The sequence below is a fragment of the Trifolium pratense genome, linkage group LG2 (genome assembly GCF_020283565.1).
Source record: "Trifolium pratense cultivar HEN17-A07 linkage group LG2, ARS_RC_1.1, whole genome shotgun sequence".
Lineage (NCBI taxonomy): Eukaryota > Viridiplantae > Streptophyta > Magnoliopsida > Fabales > Fabaceae > Trifolium > Trifolium pratense.
In genome coordinates, this window is record NC_060060.1 from 60,614,134 (window position 1) to 60,639,154 (window position 25,021).

The 25,021-nt window shown below is 33.1% G+C and overlaps 4 protein-coding genes across 6 annotated transcripts; 3 read left to right on the forward strand and 1 right to left on the reverse strand.

The window, feature by feature from the left end:
* Positions 1-8,710: 8,710 nt before the first annotated feature.
* Positions 8,711-10,862, forward strand: LOC123905143. Its single transcript, XM_045954777.1, has 4 exons — positions 8,711-9,344; positions 9,449-10,060; positions 10,178-10,718; positions 10,832-10,862. Exons 1-4 carry the CDS (start codon positions 8,711-8,713, stop codon positions 10,860-10,862), a joined length of 1,818 nt encoding a protein of 605 aa, XP_045810733.1.
* Positions 10,863-11,558: 696 nt separating this feature from the next.
* Positions 11,559-13,677, forward strand: LOC123905144. The gene is made up of 5 exons (XM_045954779.1): positions 11,559-11,847; positions 12,290-12,599; positions 12,694-12,826; positions 12,923-13,327; positions 13,441-13,677. The coding sequence occupies exons 1-5, from the start codon at positions 11,559-11,561 to the stop codon at positions 13,675-13,677; spliced, it is 1,374 nt and encodes a 457-aa protein (XP_045810735.1).
* Positions 13,678-15,432: 1,755 nt separating this feature from the next.
* On the forward strand, positions 15,433-20,025 carry LOC123909314 (LRR receptor-like serine/threonine-protein kinase RGI1). 2 transcript variants are annotated; one of them, XM_045960138.1, is made up of 3 exons: positions 15,939-16,459; positions 16,532-18,949; positions 19,293-20,025. In XM_045960138.1, the coding sequence occupies exons 1-3, from the start codon at positions 16,135-16,137 to the stop codon at positions 19,745-19,747; spliced, it is 3,198 nt and encodes a 1,065-aa protein (XP_045816094.1). In that variant the 5' UTR covers positions 15,939-16,134; the 3' UTR covers positions 19,748-20,025. The 2 variants fall into 2 exon arrangements, with proteins under 2 accessions (XP_045816093.1, XP_045816094.1); XM_045960137.1 differs by having other exon boundaries at positions 15,433-18,949.
* A 2,033-nt stretch (positions 20,026-22,058) lies between these two features.
* On the reverse strand, positions 22,059-24,675 carry LOC123909320. 2 transcript variants are annotated; one of them, XR_006809862.1, is made up of 10 exons: positions 24,317-24,675; positions 24,144-24,209; positions 23,545-23,625; positions 23,396-23,449; positions 23,243-23,311; positions 22,932-22,994; positions 22,749-22,834; positions 22,579-22,644; positions 22,408-22,490; positions 22,059-22,288 (listed from the first exon to the last, which is right to left on the reverse strand). XR_006809862.1 is itself a non-coding variant. In XM_045960145.1 (9 exons), exons 1-9 carry the CDS (start codon positions 24,548-24,550, stop codon positions 22,460-22,462), a joined length of 750 nt encoding a protein of 249 aa, XP_045816101.1. In that variant the 5' UTR covers positions 24,551-24,675; the 3' UTR covers positions 22,059-22,459. The 2 variants fall into 2 exon arrangements, 1 of the variants encoding a protein (XP_045816101.1); XM_045960145.1 differs by having other exon boundaries at positions 22,059-22,490.
* Positions 24,676-25,021: the final 346 nt, after the last annotated feature.

The following is a 25,021-nucleotide window of genomic DNA, read 5'->3' on the forward strand; positions in this document are numbered from 1 at the left end:
TTTATTTTGTTATTGTTACTTGTTAAGTGGTCTTTGTATCTATTATCCATTCACGAAAGGAATGAATAGATGCTATAATTAAGTAGTTTGCTTCATTTTTCCAATTAAAGTTGAAGGGATAACTTATACGAATATTGGCTACACCATATAAAGCCGGTTCTTTAGTTTTTGCCCTTTAATTTTGAGGTAGGGCTAGGATGTACATTATTACATGTGGATTTGAATATGAGAATTAGTAAACTTTGGGTGACTTTCATTCGTAAAACACCAAAGACCGGACATAATAGTACATGATAAAATAAGATAATACATAACAGAATAAAATTGTACGGAGAGATATAGGGCGATTATATTTTTATATTCGAAAATAAAATGGATATTTTCGTATTTTTTATAGTTGTACCGCAACAAAAAGTTGTCCCGTGGTACAGTGAGAGACAAAAAATCTTGTTTTTGTCCTGTCCCTTGCTACCTAATTTGTCCAGTCCCATAATCAGTTTCAATACCTAATTTGTCCAGTCTCATAATCAGTTTCAAATCAAACATGGTACAACAAAGTTGTCCAGTCCCTTGTTGTTTAGCGGATCAAACGCACCCTTAAACAAATAGGAAATGTCAAATAAAAAGTCCAAGGGATAACTTATACGAATGAAAATTGAATTAATCACTTCAGTACTTATTTTTTTCAAGTAGTTTAATAATTAGAAATTCACCTCTATTCCAAGTTCAAACTCCGAACTTGCATATAAAATGTAATACCTCTACCAATTGAACTACTACTCATGGGAACCACTTTGATACATTCTTATTTAAAAATCTAGTGATACATTCATGAATGACATTCATCCATCCGCATCTTCACTAATAATGATATAATAAATACGAGAGAAATATTTAATTCTAAACCTCTTTTAAATTTGTTCGTAACTAAACCGAACTTATAAAATTTAATCATCAATTTTTATTAGAGTAGATTTTAAGAACTGAAACAAACAAAATTATTAATATAGTTCAATTCATGAACCATGAATATCCCTAAAGGCAATTTTGCTTGCTGCTTCTCCTAATTTTGTACTTATTTTTATATTTCTTTTGACAGATTTTTGTTGTGAATTCAAACCCAATTTGTCCAAATACTATAGACAAAAAATGTTTTGTGTGCATGCCCTTCAGCACAACAATACACACAGAACACATATGGTGGGACATTGTTGTATTGTATAATTAACACCCATACTAGGTCCCGTTTGCTTCCACACACACGCACAAATTAAATATCAATTTAATGATATTATGGGTATATGATCATATTTTATCACATGAGAGTTTTTTCTTCATAGATTATAAATAAATATATTTTATAATTTGAAATTGTTTCGGAGTTGGAATGAAAAATGAAGTTATGAGTTTTTAACGAGAAAAGTAAAAAGGGTGCCAATTTGCGGGGCCGGTTTTGAGGAGTGCAAGGTGCCCTACGGCTTTGAGCGTCCATTATTTAGGGGCATTAAAAATAATTTATATGGTAGTAGGTGTCTTAAAAAAATTCAAAAAATTAAATAACGAATCCTAATATATATTTTTTAATCTACACAATCAAAAATCTGTGTTGCTTCGCCTTCTCCCTCTCACGGTTAGAAGAATTTTTTTAAAGTAGTTAGAAGTTTTTTTTTTCTTTGTATTGATTATAATGTGACTATTTTTAATGTTATTTATATTATTTACAATTTAAAAGAGTATTATTCTTTTTTCATTTTTTTTTGTTTTTTTATAAAGGGCCCACCTTTAATATTCAAGGTCGGGCCTCTAAATTGTCGGAACCAGCCCCGCCAATTTAAATATGATATTTTGTGATTAATTGTGAAGTGCGATACCACGATTTTGGACTAGTTATTTGATATAGAGAAAGGAAGAGATACATGAGTTTAGTACCATTTTATGAACACTTGATTGTAGTTGGCCCAATGAAAGGCTCTGATATTATTTTTAGAATTTTGAGTTGGGTTTAATTTAATTTTATAAAGCTGGCTTGCAAATTGATGATTGTCTACGGGATTACAAATGCTTTTTTATGAGTGTCGGATTACAAATTTATTCCAAGAAATGATACTTTGAAAATCTTTCATTCTTATGTTTCTTTCATGTTTTCATAAAATATGCCTAGGAAACAAGACCCCATAAATTTGTAAGGTGATAATTTCTTCTACTTATAAACTCATGTTCATGTTCATGTTATCTCACATCAATCACCATTAACACTATCAACCAATTACATGCATGACACCAATATATTATGAAGTTTAATAAATCATACACACACAATCATTTCAACCAATATTACATATATTAAATATGACTCTTAGAATCATATTAATCACCAAAAATACCATCAACCAACTACTACATGTATAACCCGTCAATATATATTATAATTCATTCACCTTTTAATTTTTCTTATAATATTACATGCACAATAATTTATTTGGTCTCTTATTTCTTTTCATATTTTCATTTGTATTTTTTTCTTTTTTCTTTCCTTTCATATTTTTTGTATACATTTACAAAAATAAAAGACACTGGTTAAAACTCACGGATTGTAGCTACTATACAAAAACAAAAATAAGTATCCTCTAACTATTTACAACACTATTAAAATTAATTTGCACTCATTCAATATTTATAGATATATTATACGTATTACTAAAAATATTTTGTGTCTCTTTAAATATTTTTGCCATTGCGTAAATGTATTTGCAGTTTATTTTATTTACATGCAATTGTTAAGTTATTTGTCTTATGCATATAGGGCTCTTTTGGATAAATAGCTTATACGAATTATTATAGTATTAAAATTTTTAACACGAGAGCTTACATCATAAACTCTTATACTTAATAAGCTATTTACGTTTGGATATGTACATTAAAAAGTACTTACATAAATTAAAGTGTTTGGATGTGTCATCACATAAGAAATTATAAATTTAAGATTGACTTTGCATAAAAATAAATAAATTTTATACTGACTCTAAAAAGATAAGTGGGATATTTTTAAAGATCGAAGAAAAAGATAATCATATAAAAATAAATTTTTAAAAATATAATAATATTGTGTAGAATGGAGCAGACATAATACTTTTTGAAATTGAAATAGAAATTGATTGAAACTGAATAATCAATAATTGAAATTGAAATAGAAATTGAGAAAGACGGTTTACTAAAGAGGAAAAAGTTGAACGGATTCGAAATATTACATGGTGCGAGATGCAGAAATCGAAATCGAAAGTTACATCATCGAAAGTGGCGGCCGGAGAGAGGCAGCGAAGGCAGAGGAAGCGTTCTTCATTAAGTGAGGCAACGGAGAGAAGCGATCGCTTTGGACTGAGAAGAATTGATCGCCATGTATTGAGAATAATTGGAAAGAATTGATCGCGATGGTTTGTTTTTTTGAATGAAAAACAGATTTGGGGCTTTTTTTCTCTTTGCAAAAGTTTTGGGGTTTAGGAAGTGAGAAAAAATTTCAGTAATGAATATGTTGCTTCTTATTTCCTTTTTATTGGATATTTGTTTTGATTTTCTATTTGGTGTGCGAGATATTATCTCTAAATGAAGATGTTGGTGCCTTAATGGAAGGGTTAACTTTCTTTTATATTTGATGATTTACTTGTTTAGTAAAATGAAATTGTACTGCTCGTTCTTCGTTTGAGGCTCTTAATCTGAGTTTATTGTATTAGTTTTTTTTTTTTTTTTGACAAAGTTTATTTTATGTTGTGAAAGGATTACGTATGACATTCATAGTTTGTATAAAAATTTGTCACGATCATCACCGATTAATTCTTGCCAGAATACTGTTTTCACTACTTAGACCGCAAAGTGGCTGCATTCAAGTTACTGTAGTAAGTTATTTTTTTAATTTTTTACTTAAACAAGTATTTTTTTTTAGAGAATAATGGACAAGATATTGAAGTAAAATTAGTCATTTACTCAACAAATTAATATATAACCAATGATAAATTGTTATTTTGACAAAATATACTTTTTCTTAATTCATAACAAAAGAAAATCTAATAAACCATTTTGACTGTATATAGTAAATACCTTTCATCTAATGAAGATGGCATTTTGATTGATCCCTCTGTGCCCTTCCTGATATGAAACTTTGTATCCTTTTTTCTTTTTACAAGAAAGATTGACAAAGTAAAAATTTGGCATTAGGCACTGTAAAAATTAGTCTCTAATCTCTAATTGTGGTTAGGGAATCAATTGTCCCTACCTTCCAAATCCACAGCTTATCCTAACCTTATGACCCACATGATCCCTAATCAGATATCCAACTTGTTTTCATCCCCAAATCACTCAACATCTTTGTAAGGTCTGTGCCACTGAGAGATCCTTTTCTGTCTTTCCAAATTTTCCTGTTTGTCTGCTTTCTTCACATTAATTAAAGTTCTCTTTCTTGTTTTCCAACAATTATTTTGTGACACATAATAATAATTCAATGATTTGATGACATAAGTTAGTCCAGTTGATAAGAATTTAATAAGAATTTGAGTTTAAATTTTGTTACCGATTTGATTTTTGAAGACTTCGTTAATCGATAATATGTAAGTACTATGTTATTATTATTGAGCTTTTTTATGATCTTTGAGACTTTTTCTAATTCTTACGAGCGCACGAGACTTAACTTATCTAAACTTTTTTATATAGTAAAATTCAATGGTCAATTATGATAATACTAATTCTTTGAGACCAATCAAAATCCCTGACCCACATATCTAGAGCTATACATCTCACCATAGGGTATGTACCAAAAAATACAAATAATTATTAAATGAGCTTCACAATTGTCATTTTCATTTGTAAAAAAAAACCAGTTTCATGAAAAATTGGTCATGTAAGTTATTATTAAAAGCTATAATTATTGTTGATCATTATTGTTGTGAATGTGTCTTAAAATATATGTGGTTTCTTTTGGTTTTTGAGGTGTTGATTTGATTCGAATCAATGTAATGAAATAGTGGATCAAATAGTTGCTCGATCTCTCTCCAAACGTATGTCAATTTAGGCTGAACTAGATAAACAATTTTGGTGTGATTGTTCCTTTATTCTCTTTATTTTGTTCTTTAGATTAATTGTATAATCTTTTAGGCATAGTTGCTAGATTAATTTGCTTTTAACTGTTTAATTTGATTGTTATTGTTATTTATTCTACTCTTTATTGTTGTTGGTGTTGAATAAGGGTTCGAATTCAAAACAACTATTAGTTGGAATCAGAACAAGCTAGGTTCATGTATTAGAGAACAAAGTCACTGATTGACTTTCATTGTAAGAAACAACTTTATCAAATAGAATGTGATTTTAAGACCTCACCATATATAACAGAAAATGTTGATTCTCTTTGTGCTTTCTACCACTTTCTACTTGTATATAGATGAGTTGGCCATTTGTTTATTTAATGCTGGTTAGTCCTTCTCAATACTTTGATTGTAATGCAAAGTTAGATGAACAATCATCATTAATGTTTAGGAATTTCACAGCAACTTCTGTCATTTGCACCTAAAAGGATGAGAATAAAATCCACATGGAATTTAATCAGTTTCTCCAAGTATTCCTTTGTTATAAAGGATAAAGATTCTGACAATGAAAATTAACAAGTCAAGTTTAATCCCACTTGGGTTGGTCTGATGGTATTGGCTTGAGACCCGGGAGTGTGCTCTTCCTTAAGGTCTCAAGTTCGATTCTCTCTAATGCCAATTTGGGTGGGCTAGTTTAGGTTATTCAAAAAAAAAAAAAGTCAAGTTTATATAATATACACTACAATAAGAAAGATAAAATTGTTAGAATTTTAGATCGAGCTTAACTCGATCTTATAAATTTGACATGAAGTTAAGAACCCTCCCACTTATAAAATTGTAAGGCATTTTTCTTAATCTTGTGGTTTTAGTCAAGTAGTCAAGTGACTAGAAATTTTACTCTTAAGGTGAATAAGTAGGAGCGTATGAAGTTCAAACTCTGACCTCTGTACACTACAAGAAAACATGATATTATTTACCAAACTTATTGAGGGCTAAAAGCCCTCAGTAATGTATTTTTAAGTTACTGAAGGCTACAATCCGTCAGTAATGCATTATCCCTCCTTGAAAAACGAAAAACGTCAGATTGGGCATTAGTGACGACTAGGGGCCGTCAGTAATGTAAGAAAAGGTGTTGGAAATTACGACGGCTACAGGCCGTCAGTAATTAATGTTGACCGTTGAACCTTAATGACGAGGGTGGGCCGCCAGTAATTGATGCTGCGTATTGACGAGGGAGGGCCGTCAGTAATGCACTTACCGTTGTGAATTACTGACGGCTGCAGGCCGCCAGTAATGCTTTTCGAAATTTAAATTCTTCCAACGGTCACTTCTCCTATATATTACTCTTCCACAAATTCATTTTACTTCCCTTCATTTTTACATTTTCATTCTCTCTCTAAATTTTCTCTAACTTCTCTCTTAAATTTCATACTTTTAACTCTCATATTTTCATCCAAAAAATGGTAAGTGTTTGTGTTTTATTTTGAGAAAGTTAAAATTTTTGCTTTGTTATTTAAATGTATACGTTCTAATATTTGTTGTTTACCATTTTTATTAGCAAGTCTTATTCTCGTGGTAGTGGGTTAGGAGCGGAGTTCGTGGGTTAGGAGCGCGCCAAGTAAGAATCTACTCGGCACCCAAGTAAGTAACGTAATTTTAATTTATAATACTTAGTGATAGTTTTTTTTTACCGTATACTTAGTAATAGTTATTAATTAATACTTTGTAATTTGTTACTAATATTTTCTTATCACTAAGTATAAAAATTATTGTTTTTGTAAAAAAAAATTAAAAATATATATTTAATTTTGTTTATTTCGAAAACAGTAATATTTTTTTTAAAATAAGAATTTTTTTTTCAAAAAAACAGTATATTTATATTCTTATTTTTAAAAACAAAATATTTAAAAAATTATTTTTAATAAAGAAAAATTTTAACAGTTTGTGTATTTTTAAAAAAGTAATGTCATTTTCATATCTCTATCCAAAAAGTGGTAAGTGTTTTTAAAGTTAAAATTTTTGCTTTGTTATTTAAATGTATATGTTCTAATATTTGTTGTTTACCATTTTTATTAGTAAATTCTCGTGGTCATCGGAGGTCGTGAGTTAGGAGCGGAGTTCGTGGGTTAGGAGCGCGCCAAGTAAGAATCTACTCGGCACCCAAGTAAGTAACGTAATTTTAATTTATAATACTTAGTGATAGTTTTTTTTTTACCGTATACTTAGTAATAGTTATTAATTAATACTTTGTACTTTTTCAAAAAAAAAAATTAATTAATACTTTGTAATTTGTTACTAATATTTTCTTATCACTATGTATAAAAATTATTGTTTTTGTAAAAAAAATTTAAAAAATATGTTTAATTTTGTTTATTTCGAAAACAGAATTTTTTTTTTTAAATAAGTATTTTTTTTTCAAAAAAACAGTATATTTATATTCTTTTTTTAAAAAACGAAATTTTTAAAAAATTCTTTTTAAAAAAGAAAATTTTTAACAGTTTGTGTATTTTTAAAAAAGTAATGTAATTTTCATATCTCCATCTAAAAAGTGGTAAGTGTTTGTGTTTTACTTTTAAAGTTAAAATTTTTACTTTGTTATTTAAATGTATATGTTCTAATATTTTGTTGTTTACAATTTTTATTAGAAAATTCTCGTGGTCATCGGAGGTCGTGGGTTAGGAGCGGAGTTTGTGGTTAGGAGCGCGCCAAGTAAGACTCTACCCGGCACCCAAGTAAGTAATATATGTAATTTTAATTTATAATATTTAGTGATAGTTTTTTTTTACCGTACACTTAGAAATAGTTACTAGCATTTTATTATTACTATGTATTTAAAAAAAGAAAAAAAATTATATTTTAAAAAATTATAATATATATGTTAAAAAGTCGGTAGTTTTGTCAACTAAAAAACTTAGTATTTTTTAGATTTAATAAACCATAAACTTTAAAAATAAAATGTTAAAAGTTTATATGTTATTGTTGAGTAGACATATATATATGTCCAAAATACTTTTGAAAAATAAAGTAATAAATTTAATACATTGATCTAATTATATATTAATTAAACTACGCAGATATGGATTTTACCAATCGTAATTGGATGTACGATAGACATAATCCTGGAAAGAGGGGCCGGGTTAAAGAGGAATTTAAAATAGGGGTCGAAATGTTATTGTTGAGTAGACATATATATATGTCCAAAATACTTTTGAAAAATAAAGTAATAAATTTAATACATTGATCTAATTATATATTAATTAAACTACGCAGATATGGATTTTACCAATCGTAATTGGATGTACGATAGACATAATCCTGGAAAGAGGGGCCGGGTTAAAGAGGAATTTAAAATAGGGGTCGAAATGTTTATCAATACAGTAAAATATAATGACATTGTGATACGTGAAGGGGGAATTAGATGTCCGTGTGTACTTTGTCGATGTACAAGAATACGGAGCGAAGATGAAATTAGGTCTCATTTATATAAAAAGGGATTCCAACCTAATTATTAGGTTTGGTCAAGTCATGGCGAGGGATGTTCCACGACTGTTCCCGTGAATCAAAATCGTGTTTCAAGCAGTGTTTTTCAACCCGTTGTTGTTCCCGAATATTATCATCAGCATTATGATCCGTTTAATGAGATGGACAATATGATAACTAATGCCCTTGGGTTTAATACGCCGATTTATGTGCCAAATGATGTCGACGACCCTGCTGATGATGAATATGACGCTGATGTTAACGTCGAGAGACCAAATGAGGAAGCCCATCGATTTTTTGATCTTTTGAAAGAGACAAATACACTGTTGTGTGAAGGCTCTCGAGACTCAAAGTTAACGGTGTGTATTAGACTTTTGGGTATCAAGTCTGAATGTCTTGTTTCAGAATACATCACGGACTTGATAACGAAACTGATGTTGGATATAACAATAGACCGTCCTCTTGATTTGCCAAAAAATTATTACGAAGCAAGACAATTGGTTGCAAAGTTAGGACTCGGAGCGAAGAGAATTGACTGTTGTGTTAACGGGTGTATGTTGTACTATAGCAACGAATTTGGTGTAGATGACGGTGCATTACTTGAATGTAAATTTTGTCAAGAACCAAGATATCGTGTAACAAGAAATTCACGGTCAGTCAGAAGGAAGCCAATCCCAAGAAAGGCGGTGTTCTATTTACCCATAATACCAAGGTTGCAAAGGTTGTATGCATCGATGCAAACTGCCAGTAAAATGACATGGCATCGTGAAAACTATGAAAGGAGAAAAATGTCAGGTGAGTTGCGACATCCTTCTGATGGAATGGCTTGGAAGCATTTTGATCAAGTTTATCCCGAATTTGCTTCGGAGCCACGAATGTCCGACTTGGGTTATGCTCAGATGGATTTACACCATATACTCAAGTATCAGCCACTCCATATTCATGTTGGCCTGTTCTAGTTACCCCGTACAATCTTCCTCCTGATATGTGCATGTCAAAACCTTACATGTTTTTAGCCGCTGTAATACCAGGCCCATCTAGTCCAACTGTTGGTATTGATATCTATTTACAACCTTTGATTGATGATTTGAAGAGATTGTGGAACGGTGTTGCGACGTATGATATCAACCAAAAACGAAATTTCAATATGAGAGGAGCTTTGATGTGGACCATTAATGATTTTCCTACATATGGGATGTTGTCTGGATGGGGGACACATGGTAAACTAGGATGTCCTATTTGCATGATGGACACCAAAGCGTTTTGGTTACACAACGGTGGGAAGGCTACTTGGTTTGACTGTCATCGTCGGTTCTTGCCTACTGATCATCCGTTTAGAAGAAATAAAAATGCTTTTGTTCATGGTGACACCGAGACTCGTGATCCACCAGATTATTTGACATCCCGACAAGTCTGGAACAAAGTGAAAGATATTCCAAAGGTTGAGGTTGTAGGTGGTGTTGCCTCTAAACCGCATGGTTATGGACAAACGCACAACTGGACAAAAAGAAGTATCTTTTGGGATCTGCCGTATTGGAAAGACAACCTTTTACGTCACAACCTTGATGTTATGCATATTGAGAAAAATGTGTTTGAAAATATATTTAACACTGTCATGAATGTCAAAGGAAAAACGAAAGATAATGACAACGCGAGGAGAGACATAGGGTTGTATTGCAAACGTAACGAACTGTTGTTGGTGGAGACATCTAACGGCAAACTTCTTAAACCTCGTGCAAACTATACTTTATCTCCTGACGAAGCAAAATCTATTTGTCGATGGGTAAAAGAAGTGAAGATGTCAGACGGTTATTCGTCGAATTTGGCGAGATGCGCTGATGTTGACCACGGAAGGATGCGTGGGATGAAAAGTCATGATTGTCATGTTTTTTTCCAGACTTTACTTTCGATTGCATTTAGTTCTTTACCCCAACATGTATTGAATCCGCTTATTGAAATCAGTCAATTTTTCAAGAATTTGTGTTCGACAACGCTAAGAGAGGCTGATCTCATCAAGATGGAAAATGACATTCCACTGATCTTGTGTAAGTTGGAGAGAATATTTCCTCCTGCCTTGTTTGATTCTATGGAGCATGTTGTGGTGCATCTTGCATACGAGGCTAGACTTGGTGGGCCGGTTCAATATAGATGGATGTACCCGTTCGAAAGGTTCATGGGTTATGCAAAACGTGCCGTGAAAAACAAAGCTAGGGTCGAAGGCTCAATTTGTGCAACATACTTACACCGCGAAACAATTTACTTTTGTTCGCATTACTTCAAAGACACGTTGTCATCAAGCCATATTCGCAATGAAACTGAAACATCTCGCCCTGTGAGAATTCACCCATTAAACATGTCAATATTCAGCATGCCTGGTCGTAATGGTGGTGGTGAGAAAGTGTTGTATCCTGGTGACAAAGTTCTCTATTCGGCGCATGTTCACTTGCTGATTAATTGCAATGAAGTCGAGCCATATTTACAGTGAGTATTTTTAATTAGTTAATAAATAATTATTTATTCCAATTAAGTTCGCTTATAACTAACGATATTTAATAACTTAGGATGTTTTTAACACAACATACTTCTGCTCAAATCAATTCGCAATTTCCAGCATGGTTCAAAGAATACATGTACCAACAAACACCCGCAACTCGTATCATACAACACTTGAGAAACTTATCTGATGGCCCAAAGTCAACCGTTAAACAATGGCACACCTACTTTGTCAATGGTTACAGATTTGAGACACACAGTTGGAGTGAAGGAAAAACAACAGTAAACAGTGGAGTGTGTATGAAAGGTGTGACTGAAAATGGTGAAGGAGATTTTTACGGTGTCATTGAGAACATATTTGAAATCGAATACAATTACCTTGATTACAAGAAAACAGTCGTGTTGTTTTACTGTAAATGGTTTGATCCTTCAAATAGAGGTACCAGATATGATTCAAAGACTAATACCGTGGACATAAAAATGAACAAACATTATCCATTGTATGATTCGTTTGCTATGGCTCATAACGTCAGACAAGTTCACTATGTCCCTTATCCATTGACTACAAGGGATAAGCGAGGTTGGTGTGCCGCAATAACATCAAAACCAAGGGGTCTGATTGAAAAAAATGAGATAGATGAACGTGAAGATGAACCATATCAGGAAAATGAGATGTCCAATGTTGATGATGTCATTGCAGTTGAAACTTTTAATCAACTTTGTGTACAAGAAGAAGCCGAAGAAGTACCTTCTGATGGTGATGTTGATGAAGAGGACGTCGAAGCTAATGGTGATGATGAAGGCAGTGATGATGAAGATGTATCAGATTGGGATGACAATTAATTTTATAATATAGTTATCCGCGTTGTAATAATATTAATCGTTGTACTTGAATATTTGTTTTTGGTTGCATTTGTTTATCGTTTAATGATGATGAATTATAAAACAATATATATATATATATATATATATATATATATATATATATATATATATATATATATATATATATATATATATATATATATCATGTATATATAGATGTCATGTATTTCTTAATTAATTATATATATATATATATATTTGTCATGTATTTCTTAATTATATATATATTTGTCATGTATTTCTTAATTATATAAATATATTTGTCATATATTTCTTAATTATATATATATTTGTCATGTATTTCTTAATTATATAAATATATTTGTCATATATTTTTTTATTATAGATGAATCCAGATGAAGAAAATTTTGATGATGACAATGTCGATGATGACATTGATGATATTCCACCACCACCGGGTGTCGGACGCGGAGGACGCGGACGCGGTGGACGTAGACGTGCTTTACCCCACCGCGTTGTTCAGAATCGATGGTTGGAGGGTATGCCCAAGTCTCGAACCGTAGATGGTGTGGAAGAGGAGTACGACTCCTACGACGACGATGATGACCACGAGGACGAGGAAATTGCCGATATTGCACTTCTAGCTCCTCAAAATGAATTGTTGGTTGACCGGTATGGTAGACCCATCATCATGCCATATACCGCCACAGAGTAAGTTAATTATTATTAAGAATTTGTGTTTAATAAATTAATTGGATATATATGATTATTATTCTTAACTAATATATATATATATATTGTGCAGTTTGCAACCCCAAAATGCGGCGACGAAGGCAATCAATAATGCATTGAAATCCAAATTCCAGGCTCCATATCTCAACTGGACGGAGGTCAGGGCAGATGAGCGTGGATATCAACAATTTTGGAATGGCTTCAGGGTACGTTTTTATTTATAATTACTTTTTTATCCAATCAATTTTGTTACTAAACATATATTTACTAATTTATTAACAATTTTTCTTTATTTTTCGTAGTCGCAAGTAACTTGGCTAAATCACCACACAGCGGCTATTGAGGCTATATTCAACAAAAAAGCCACCAAGCGTCTGTCGACCTTACTTTTTGAAGCGCGGAAAAAGATTAAAAAGGATCCTTCAAAACCACCACTTTGGCTCGCTAGTAATTCATACCATATGTTGTGCCTCAGATGGGAAGAGGAAGAGTATAAGGCAAAGTGTATAAAGAACAAAGCCAACAGAAATACCGATGAAGCCAATCGTGCGTGCGTACACTCTGGAGGGTCGAAATCTGCCGGAACGCTTCGTCTTGAGTTCATTCAACAATTTGGTCGTCCACCCACCTTTATGGAAATGAATGACATGATGCACAAGTATGCAGATTCCGGTGAATGGACGGGGGCAAGGGCGCAAGAAGTTTCGGTAAGTATTTATATATATTATTTATTATTTATTTCTTATAACATTATTTTTTAAACATTATAATTATATTTAAACATTATAATTAATTATAATTATTTTTTAATTTATTGTAGAGGTTGACGCAAATTTGGGCTGAAGAATATAATGCAAGCCAACTACGACTACCACCTCATAGGCGAGATAATGAGGAGGTTCGTCGAAACAAGATGTCGTTGGCTTTTGTTAAGAATGCTGGTGGTGCGACTCGAGGTCGCAAATTCGCTGCTGGGTGTACATCTTCTTTATATGCAAGTGACCCAACTGGTTTGAGAGATGTCACTTACACATCTTCATCTTCATCTAGTACATGACGCTCTCGTCCAGCTCAAAGAGAGGAAACCGATGATGAGTATGAAGCGCGAATGAGGACCAACGGGTCCAACATGTATTGCAGGAATTCTTTGCGCAGCAGAGGGCGCCGGCGCCGGCGGGGGTTGGATCATCATCTCAGGGATCGGCACGACAAAATCAAAATGCCGGTGAACAAGAATATCGACCGGATTTGAATAGCATGGTCAATTTGAATCAGCTGCCGGAGTACCGAGAGGGTGATCCAGTACTGAGTATGAGCATAGAGGATATGAGTCAAATGCTTAATGAACCAATTCATTTACAATTTTTTGATCCTGTTGGGCAAACAAGTGGAAGCAATAGTGGCGGAAGCGGTAGAAATAATCAACAAACTGCTTTCACCGAATACCATCGACAGAGATCATCAAATCCATATCAACAAGACTTCATAATCCCACATGACAACCCCAATCAACCCCAAGACAACTTCTTCCCGAATCAAGCCAGTTTTGATCCCAATCAAGCCCCAATTAACTTCGTTCATAGGCCTGTGGCACGATCTCCGCGAACGTCACTCCCCGCAGTCATAATAAATGAGGGAGGTAGAGGCCGAGGCCGAGGAAGGTCGCGTCAGCCAACATACAGTGGCAAGGGGAAGCGACCACTATATCAGCCGCCTGACCAACCTTGATGTGTAATTTTAATTATCTGTTGTTGATTTAATTATTTGTATAACATAACGACAATTTATATTATGTTTAATTGTTTTCTTTTTGTAATGACAATATTATTATTATGTTTAATTATGCTTATGTTAAGTATTTTTATTATGCTTTTAATTAAATTTTAATATTTTTTTGTAAAAATAAAATTATATTTAATATTTTTTAATTATTTATTATGCAGTATATTTTTTTAAAAAAATTAAATTATTAAAACTAGAATTTTTAAAAAATAATTTAATAATTTAATTATTTTAAAAAATAAATTAATAATTTAATTATTTAAAAATCAATATTAATATTGATTTTTAAATAATTAAATTATTAATTTTTTTTAATTCGTAAAACATTACTGACGGCTGCAGGCCGCCAGGAATTCTCCCTCGAATTCCGTTATTGGCGGCTGCAGGCCGTCACAAACGCATAACATTTTTTCAATTTGCAGAGGACATTATTGACGGCTCCAGGCCGTCAGTAACGTTATTGACGGTCCTGGGCCGTCAGTAAACATTACTGGCGAGCTAATTGCAGAGGGCCCAAGGCCGTCAGTAATGCATGCATTTTAGACGAAATTTGTGCATTACTGAGGGCTTTTAGCCGCCAATAAATAGATATTTTCTTGTAGTGGTATATATAATGTGATGTCCCTCTACCAATTAAGTTAAACTTACACAGACTGATTCTTGTGTTTTCATCATGGGAGTCTTATATTTAGAGATAAAGGTATACAGTATTATTATACAATTATATGGCATAGAAATTTATGAGTTCATTTATTTCTGTGCAAAATCATTACATATAGGAAAAACAGATAGGATGGGACTGCTATAGACCCCCACCTTGCAACCTTGCTAAATACATTTTAGGTGTCAAATTTTATCAAAACCATAAGAATGTTCTGTCATGTAATAGTAGTTTTTGCCTTTTGTATTGTCAAAATAGGTATCTTATACAAATAATAGCACATGCAACAGGACCCATTAGATACTAAAAAAGCCATTTCAGTCATTTTCACACCACTTTTATTTTTTATTTTTTTGCATTAGGTATATTGTATACTACAGAATCTTGTACGAAATTTATGTTGGTATTCTCATAAAAATCTGATTATGATTTGTTACAGTACTTGCTTTTATATATATACTGTATACTTACAGTTCCAAGTTCCAACAATACCTCTAACTGTCTGATGAAGATTTGAAAGTAGTTATCTTTCTTATCCAAGTGAGTAAAATAATATTTACTTACTACCAAGACTTTTTCTTTTTAACACTATCTCGAAGTTCAGAGCGTCGAGAGCAACAACGGACTAATTACCAGGATCATCAAGAGATAAGGACACAACATAACATCTTCGCTCATTAAGTATACGAGTCAGTGAGTCACCTCTCTTATATAGTGTTTGTTTAGCTCATTTTTATCCGATGTGAGACTAGACATAGATGCTTACTTCACTTCCACTGTTCCACACATGCTTGTCTAATGCTTCCAATTTGTCCTTTTCTTTAGCATTTGCTGTAAATCTATTACAAATATAAAAAGAAAAAAAAATAGTATTTTGATGAATGACAAAGGAAAGGTCTACATCTTCATTAGTAACATTAAATGAAGATATGTGAATTTCAATATCCAAGTATATTATCAATGATACAGAGAAAAAAAGAGAAAGTATTAACACAGGAAAAAAAAACTAGTTCTGCTGCTGCTATGTTTAAATGAGATATAGAACAGTAGCAGAAGAATAACCACCTCATCATGTCAAACAATGTATTAAATTTTCTTATCTTGTTTCTCACTTTGTCTTTGTTTCCATTAAATTATTCTCTTAACCAAGAAGGTCTCTCTCTACTTTCATGGCTTTCATCTTTCAATTCTTCAAACTCTCTCACTACTACTAGCTTTTCATCATGGGATCCATCTCACAAAAATCCTTGCAGATGGGACTATATAAAATGTTCTTCAGAAGAGTTTGTCGAAGAGATCATGATAACATCGGTTGATCTTCGTAGCCGATTCCCTACACAGTTACTTTCTTTTAACCACCTTACAACTCTTGTAATCTCAAATGGAAATCTCACAGGTGAGATTCCAAGTTCAGTTGGAAACTTATCATCTTTGGTTACTCTTGATCTTAGTTTCAACACTTTAACAGGAAAAATACCAGAAGAAATAGGAAAGTTATCTGAACTGAGATGGTTATCTTTGAATTCGAATTCGTTGCACGGTGGAATTCCAATCACAATTGGTAACTGTTCAAAGCTTCAGCAATTGACACTGTTTGACAACCAGCTTTCCGGTATGATTCCGGGAGAAATAGGACAGTTGAAGGCTCTTGAATCGCTGAGAGCTGGCGGAAATCAAGGTATTTTCGGCGAAATTCCAATGCAGATATCAGATTGTAAGGCTTTAGTTTTTCTTGGACTTGCAGTTACTGGAATTTCTGGTGAGATTCCAGCAAGTATAGGAGAACTTCAAAATCTGAAGACACTTTCGGTTTACACAGCACATCTCACAGGTGAAATTCCATTAGAGATTCATAACTGTTCATCTTTGGAAGATTTGTTTCTGTATGAAAATCAGCTTTCTGGAAAAATTCCTTATGAATTAGGCTTCATGAAAAGCCTCAAGAGAGTATTGCTGTGGCAGAACAATTTAACTGGAACCATTCCAGAAACTCTTGGAAACTGTACAAATTTGAAGGTTATTGATTTCTCTTTGAATTCTCTGATTGGTCAGTTACCTTATACTCTCAGTAATCTTCTCTTATTGGAGGAATTTCTTTTGTCTGATAATAGTATTTATGGAGAAATACCTTCATATATTGGAAACTTTTCGATGCTGAAGCAACTTGAATTAGATAATAACAAATTCTCTGGCGAGATTCCATCTGTTATGGGGAACTTGAAGGAACTTACTCTCTTCTTTGCATGGCAGAATCAACTACATGGAAGTATACCAATAGAATTATCTAACTGTGACAAACTTGAAGCAATTGATCTTTCACACAATTTCCTCACTGGTCCAATTCCAAATTCTCTCTTTCATCTACAGAATTTAACTCAGTTGTTGCTGATATCAAACAGATTTTCAGGTCAAATTCCACCGGATATCGGAAGGTGCACCGGCTTGATCAGGTTAAGGCTTGGTTCAAACAACTTTACCGGTCAAATTCCGCAAGAAATAGGCCTTTTGAAAAGTTTAACCTTTCTAGAATTGTCAGATAATCAACTCAGTGGAGATATTCCTTATGAGATAGGTAACTGTGCTAATTTAGAAATGCTTGACTTGCACAGAAATGAGCTTCAAGGAACCATTCCTTCCTCATTAAGATTCTTAGACGGTCTTAATGTCTTGGATCTTTCAGCAAACAGAATCACTGGAAGCATTCCTAGGAGTTTTGGCGAGCTTACATCGTTAAATAAGTTGATTCTAAGTGGAAACCTTATCACCGGTTCGGTCCCTCTATCACTAGGACTTTGTAAGGATTTGCAGTTGTTGGATTTAAGTAACAATAAGATCATAGGTTATATTCCCAATGAGATTGGCTACTTGCAAGGATTGGATATCCTCTTGAACTTGAGTTGGAATTCTCTTACTGGTCCAATACCAACGACTTTCGCAAATCTCTCAAAACTTTCAATCTTGGACCTATCTTACAACAAGCTCAAAGGTAGTCTCATAGTGCTTGGTAATCTTGACAATCTTGTGTCTCTAAATGTTTCTTACAATAGATTTTCTGGTACACTTCCTGACACAAAGTTCTTCCAAGAACTGCCTTCTGCTGCATTTGCCGGTAACCCTGATCTTTGCATTAACAAGTGTCATGTCAGTGGAAATCTCCGAGGAAACAAGTCTTTAAGAAATATTATTATCTACACTTTCCTTGGTGTTATTTTAACTTCTGCTATTGTTACTTGTGGAGTTATTTTAGCATTAAGGATTCAAGGGGATAGTTTTTATGGGAATAATAGTTTTGATGAAGTTGAAATGGAATGGTCTTTCACTCCATTCCAAAAGCTTAACTTCAACATCAATGACATTCTCACAAAGCTGTCGGATTCAAACATTGTTGGAAAGGGTGGCTCGGGAGTTGTTTATCGTGTAGAGACACCAACAAGACAGGTTATTGCAGTGAAGAAGCTATGGCCAATAAAGAGTGAAGAGACACCAGAGAGAGATATGTTTACAGCAGAAGTTCAGACACTTGGATCAATAAGGCATAAGAATATAGTGAGACTTTTAGGATGCTGCGAAAATGGAAAATCTAAATTGCTCTTATTTGATTACATAAGTAATGGTAGTTTGTTTGGATTGCTACATGAAAAGAGATTGTTCTTGGATTGGGATGCAAGGTATAAGATCATACTTGGAACAGCTCATGGTTTAGAATATCTTCATCATGATTGTATCCCGCCAATTGTCCATCGCGATGTTAAGGCTAACAACATCTTGGTAGGTCCACAGTTTGAAGCTTTTCTTGCAGACTTTGGACTTGCAAAATTGGTCATTTCCTCAGAGTGTTCAAGAGCCTCACATGTAGTTGCAGGTTCTTGTGGATACATAGCTCCTGGTAAGTTTAAAAACTTTTTAGATTCTAAACAAACATTCATTTTTAGATTCTTAACACTTCAAGACATTATTTTTTTATATAAATCTTGTATAGTACTAAGGATGAATCGTTCAGGAGAACACGAGAACCTCAGATTGAATCCAGGTTGAAACAATATCTGACTAAACTTTATTGAGCCCATTTTTCCTGTAAATTGGAGGATTGAAGGGACAAATGGCATTACTTTCGATAATAGTATACTGAAACCATATTTGGAATCAAGTGATATATACGCCATATTACATTTAATGTATTTTCATTTTAAGTCCATTTTGGCTAATAACAGCATTGCATGAAACTGCAGAATATGGATACAGTTTAAGGATCACAGAGAAGAGTGATGTATACAGTTATGGCGTTGTGCTTCTCGAGATGATAACTGGAATGGAACCAACTGATAACAGGATTCCAGAGAGTGCTCACATTGTAACATGGGTTATCAGTGAAATCAGGGAGAAGAAAAGAGAATTTGCATCTATTCTTGATCAACAATTAGTATTGCAGTGTGGAACAAGAACACCAGAGATGCTTCAAGTGCTAGGTGTAGCACTTCTATGTGTGAATCCATCACCAGAAGAAAGACCTACAATGAAAGATGTAACAGCAATGCTGAAGGAGATTAGGCATGGAAATGAAGATTTGGATAAACCAAATATGATCCATAAAGGCAGCATGGTTACCAATCCAAAAGCAGCAGTTCATTGCTCAAGTTTCTCAAGATCATGTGAACTTTTGATAGAATCATCATCTTCTTCATAGTCAACAAATTGATTATTAAACCTGTTAATTTCTTAAGTGAGTAAACTTATTTATTTGTATAGATTATAGCATTATATATTTTATGGCAATTCCACATTACTACAACTATCTTGTTTTTGTAGATAAAATCATTCACTTGAGGACAAGTTAGAGAAGTGAATAATTGTGTTCTAATCTTAAGGTTGATCTTGTCCTAGAATTGCTGTCAATAAAAACAACTCTGTATTGTCCAAAGTTCTGGTCAAATTAAAGGAATATAATTATAAACAGTTGAAACAGCTGATATGTTAGCACTCTGGTCTCTAAATAGTTGAAACAACTATAATTGTAAACAGCTGGTTCAAAAACTATAATTGTAAACAGATACATCAGTAATTCAATGAATCTGAAAATGAATTTTTGCTTATATATGAGACCGGAGGGAGTATATTTTTAAGAGTCAGTAGCGGTTAGATTTTGTCTATCTTAATATGAATTTTTTTTTAAAGTGACAAATATTAGTCGTTAGTTTGTTAGTGGAGGAGTTAAACTCGAGCTCGGATCTCTGCAACCGACTTTATAGTGCAGTCACCTTTACGGTGCAGTTAGTTGTAACCGTTAAAGTCAACTATAAACGATCCAATTGCGATGAATACATGAACTTGTTATCACTCACCAAACCACTGTATTGATGTATTCCTTTCCTTTTTGTGGTTGCTCTTGTGAGTAGGTTGAAATATCTTTCACATTCAATATTCCCTTCTTGGGTAAGTATTGGTAATGAAAAGTGGTGTTTGTAAGATCTTTAGGTTCAATTAACCTTGAAATAAATAATGACTTGGTAGAGAAGGGACCTCATAAAAGGACATAGTTTTCATGGGTCTGGGAAAGAAAAGCAAGAGTTGATATTGTCTTCATTCGTGGCATTATAAGCTTCTACAGCACAAAAACTATGAAGAGAGAAGAAGCAAATTATGGGCCACAATCTTTAACAATTATTAATGTAAAGTTAGAGATATGTCGTACTCCATGTTATTGAAAAGATGTCTTGCTTTTATTCATGTGATAGGAGACCATCTTTGCCCCACATATAGTTTGATTCATCTTATAATTAATTATATCTTAGAAAAACAAGCAACCATCAATGTTAAGTAATCACTATCTTCCCATGCAAGAAACATTAACCTCAAGAATTAATCAAATTGATTAACCAATTTCAAAGGTGATCCGAGTTGGACTAAGATAGATGGCCGGAGTCGATGAAATGCAAAGGAGGATGGTGGTTGTGCTCCTTGGCGGAGAGTGTTGTACCTGCTACACTTCAACGCTCAAGTCCATTTTTTAGTGACACCGGGTGACAGTTTTTTACATGATAGAATGTGTACTTTCTTCGAATGCATGTGTCCTTTTATAAACAGGGTTTTAGGAGAATCGGACAAAAAACCCGTTGAGGCCATCAAGAGATTCTAAACGTGATTCATGATCAACATTTGATGCTAATAATGCGGGGATTGGTGGATGGACAAACATACTAGCGTATTGGCACTGCAGTTTCCTAGCGCGCGTCTCTAGTATAACCCATTAAGGATTGCGTACATGGCTAGTCCGGAACAAAAGGTAATGTATGTAGCGTGTATTGTGTATTTAGTTCAGTTAAGTTCATGTTTAACAGCATTATCTACCCCAATAATGTATACAGGTTACGATGTTATGACTTAGATTTAACAATACAGTGGAAAGGAACAGACAGTAGTGTCCTCTTTTAGTAAATTTTATATCCATTTTTAGTTTCTAACCAATAAAAGATAATTGGTCAGCATTTACTTTCAATCTATTCTCAAACAACATCACATGCATGCCAAATCTATACAAACATTTTTGTTCACCAAACAGCATTTATGTAATTTTCATAGATAATGTGCATCCAAAGGACCTTTTAAGTTTTATTTTTGTAACAGTTACGTCGTCATTTAAGTTTTTAACTTGTTGCACTATTATCCTTCCAGTTATCCTCTGTTACAAAAATTTGTTGCACCGCTGCCCTTCAAGTTAATCTCCTCCAACATATGTGTCATTTTCATCAAAATATCCACCATGGTGGAAGTCAACATTAACGGTCACAATGCAACAAGGTAACAGAGGTTGACTGGAAGGGTAACAGTGCAACATGTTAGAAACGTAAAGAACCTATTTGTTACCTAAAAAACTTAAAGGACCTAGTTGTTACCTAAAACACCTAAAGGACATAACTGTTACAAACACGAAACTTAAAAGACCCCTAGATGCATTTGGCCTAGAAAGTATTACTACTAGCTTACAGAAAGAAAAAGAATATCACAAATAAGATTTCATTTCCAAAAGGATTGCAGAACAGATTTCTTTATTATTACATGTTAGAAAATACAATAATCAAAGAACATGGAACAAGAACCTCTTATGACTGAATGCTTTCTCAATACATATTCTCACTAATCATTAACCTATACAACTTAATGACATCATTGACATGTTCAACAAATATAAGAATTACAAATTACACCATTTCCTTTCAAATCTCACTTTCTGAAATTTAAGGTAAACCAGATCATTGAATGGAAAGAAAACAACAAACAGGTGTAAGATTCCAATACGGCCGTGATATATTACATAAATATAGAACTGAAAGAAAAACTTGGACTCACCGATTAATATCAGGAGCAAGATAATTTTACGATGTACAGTTCAAAAGTTTTTTCATGGGTGCCACTTTATGCTGCATCCAACACTTCATACAAATAGGAAAACATGACAGTGAGAGACCAAAAATCGAAATTTTCTCAAACAATCAAAAGGGAAATATATGAACAAAGTACCTAGGTTTTTGCTCTGATGGTACCGGCTGGCAACTCAGAACACGTTCTATTGCCAAGCTCAAATCTCTTTATGAATAAAAAATTAATAAACCAAAAGGTTATACTACTTTCAAGAGATTAAAAATGTTCAGATAATTGTTCAATACTATTTAAATAAATAAGAAACAAACCTTCCAGTTACTGGTATGTTCTTATTACTTGGCCTTGAATCATCAAACTGACCATGATAAACCAGCTCAAACGGCCTTCGACCATCCTGTTATTATTATTATTATTATTATCTGATTAATTGATTACTCGATAGAAAATACAACATACTTTAACACCAATCAACAGTGACTGGTTGTAATTACCTTTTTGAAAAGGTAGAATTCTGGTGTACAAACTGCTCCAAAATCTCGTGCAACATCTTGTGACTGCGTTAAAGGACATTCCATCAAAGATCAGGGTTTTACAATAGTACAGACAATAGATAACATTATTGACCAGATAATGTTACTGAAGGATGTTAAAGTGTGACCATAAAAAGCACGATGTTTTCCCAGGTTATATAATGAATACATGATTAAATAGACATAGCTGCGAAGGCATCTGTTCAACCGATAAACCATGAGAATTATGATTTGTGAATACATAAAACAGAATAAAATTTACTAAATCATACCTCATCATATAGGTACGGGAAAGGATAACCAAACAACTTAGCATCTTCTGCCATAAATTCTGGTCCGTCCTGTGACACAGAATTCCAAGTTGGACAAATCATTCAATAGTTTCGACGTAGCTATATTCAGGGATATAATGATTTTACTATCACCTGGGGATGTGTAGCTACAGAATTTGAAGATATAGCAACGGCAGCAAGTCCTTTCTGTAAAAAGAGGAAAAAAGATTTTTATAACAGTCTAGACCTACTACCGAAGAAATAAATAAATAAATTTCTGAACCGGCAATTTGTTTGGCTACCTTCATATAGAATTTAGTGAGCTTTACAATATCTTTTTTCAGGTGTATAACAAATGGACAGTGGTTGCATATAAACATAACCTGCATGACAACGTAACGTGGGATGAAAACGAGCAAAGTCACGATTAAGCAGATAACAAAGATAACAGTTTAGCTAAATTCGCAACTTGAGACAGGTCTTAGTTAGAATTTTCAAAATGGTTCATGGATTATTTTTCAAACATTGCATATGAACGAAGACATTCTACAAAATATTTTTTTTAAGTAATTGTTCCATGAATTTGATTGTATGTAACTTGCTTGCATTTATAAATAGACCTATTTCAAATGAAAACATCTTAAATGTATTTTTTTTTTTTTGTCAAGTAACCTAGTGCTAGAAATTCCACCCTTAAAGTGCATAAGTGGAGTGTCCAGGGTTCAAACCCCGGACCCTGCACATAAAATGCATGTTACTAGTATACTATACCATACCATACTATATTGTACAAGTATAGTATACTATACTATACTATACTCCGGCCACAATTGTAAGTAAAATTTCACGATTCATTGAATAAGTAATTTATCTGGTTAAAGAAGAAAGTAAAAAATCCTACCAATAGAGCTGGATGAGACTCAAAATCTTCCAATGTCCAAACCTTCCCAGTAAGAGGCTCTGAAAGCTATACCAAATTCAATCCATCCAAAATTAAAAATGTAATTATTCCAATATTTAAAAGAAAATAAATAAATAAATAAATAAAAAGGGGTAAAGCAAAGCAAAAAAAACCTGAAATTGAGGGGCTCTGAAACCCAAGGTAACACCTTTAGACTCAATTTTAGCAGCTCTAATAACGAAGCTTGTTGGGTAGGAGTTATTTCTTCGATTGAGTTTAAAGCGTTTAGGATGAAAAATCGATTTGGAAACAGAGCATGATTGAGAAAGTGAGAATCCAGAAGCAGTAGAACTTAAATCAACAAACGGTAACGAGAAGGAAGAAGCCGCTTTCAGTTTCAGTGCCATAATTGGTTACTCTAATATTCGCCTCAACCTCAAATTCCCAGCATCATCTTCTTCGTTAGGCTTTTTCTGTCTTTTCTTAGATTTTTGGATTTCTATCATTTATGTCGGTTATGTTGCGGTAATTTCAGTCATTCTTTACTTTTTAAGTGTCTTTTTATTTTTATTTTTTAATAATTTATCAACTTATCTTTATCAAATATAAAAGGAAAGAATTTTATAATTTAAAATAAATGGAGAAAAGTGGTTTAAAGGTTAAGATAAGACAATTGAAAAAATTTGAGAGGTAAAAATTGAGAAGATTTTTTTTTCAAAAGGTTCAAGTAAAAAGGCGAGAAACTTTCGGGACATTCAACATTTACCCTTATATTATTAAATTGGAGAAAACTTTAACTCGAATCCAAATTCAATCAAATCAATTCAAATTTTTGTTAAAATTGAAATGTGTTCGGACAGGTACCCATCGGTACAATT

What these genes read in the sequence shown, in the direction of transcription:
- LOC123905144 (XM_045954779.1), top strand. Translation starts at nt 11,559, where the DNA reads ATGGCTCATAACGTCAGACAAGTTCACTATGTCCCTTATCCATTGACT. An exon ending in TAATGGTGATGATGAAGGCA is followed by an intron (nt 11,848 to 12,289) that starts GTGATGATGAAG and finishes ATCCAGATGAAG; the next exon opens with AAAATTTTGATGATGACAAT. An exon ending in ATGCCATATACCGCCACAGA is followed by an intron (nt 12,600 to 12,693) that starts GTAAGTTAATTA and finishes TATATTGTGCAG; the next exon opens with TTTGCAACCCCAAAATGCGG.
- LOC123909314 (XM_045960137.1), top strand. Translation starts at nt 16,135, where the DNA reads ATGTCAAACAATGTATTAAATTTTCTTATCTTGTTTCTCACTTTGTCT. An exon ending in TTGTGGATACATAGCTCCTG is followed by an intron (nt 18,950 to 19,292) that starts GTAAGTTTAAAA and finishes ATGAAACTGCAG; the next exon opens with AATATGGATACAGTTTAAGG.
- LOC123909320 (XM_045960145.1), bottom strand. Translation starts at nt 24,550, where the DNA reads ATGGCACTGAAACTGAAAGCGGCTTCTTCCTTCTCGTTACCGTTTGTT. An exon ending in AGTCTCATCCAGCTCTATTG is followed by an intron (nt 23,626 to 24,143) that starts GTAGGATTTTTT and finishes GTTGTCATGCAG; the next exon opens with GTTATGTTTATATGCAACCA. An exon ending in TCACTAAATTCTATATGAAG is followed by an intron (nt 23,450 to 23,544) that starts GTAGCCAAACAA and finishes CTCTTTTTACAG; the next exon opens with AAAGGACTTGCTGCCGTTGC.
- LOC123905143 (XM_045954777.1), top strand. Translation starts at nt 8,711, where the DNA reads ATGGACAATATGATAACTAATGCCCTTGGGTTTAATACGCCGATTTAT. An exon ending in TGAAAGGAGAAAAATGTCAG is followed by an intron (nt 9,345 to 9,448) that starts GTGAGTTGCGAC and finishes GGTTATGCTCAG; the next exon opens with ATGGATTTACACCATATACT. An exon ending in TGGATGTACCCGTTCGAAAG is followed by an intron (nt 10,719 to 10,831) that starts GTTCATGGGTTA and finishes ATTACTTCAAAG; the next exon opens with ACACGTTGTCATCAAGCCAT.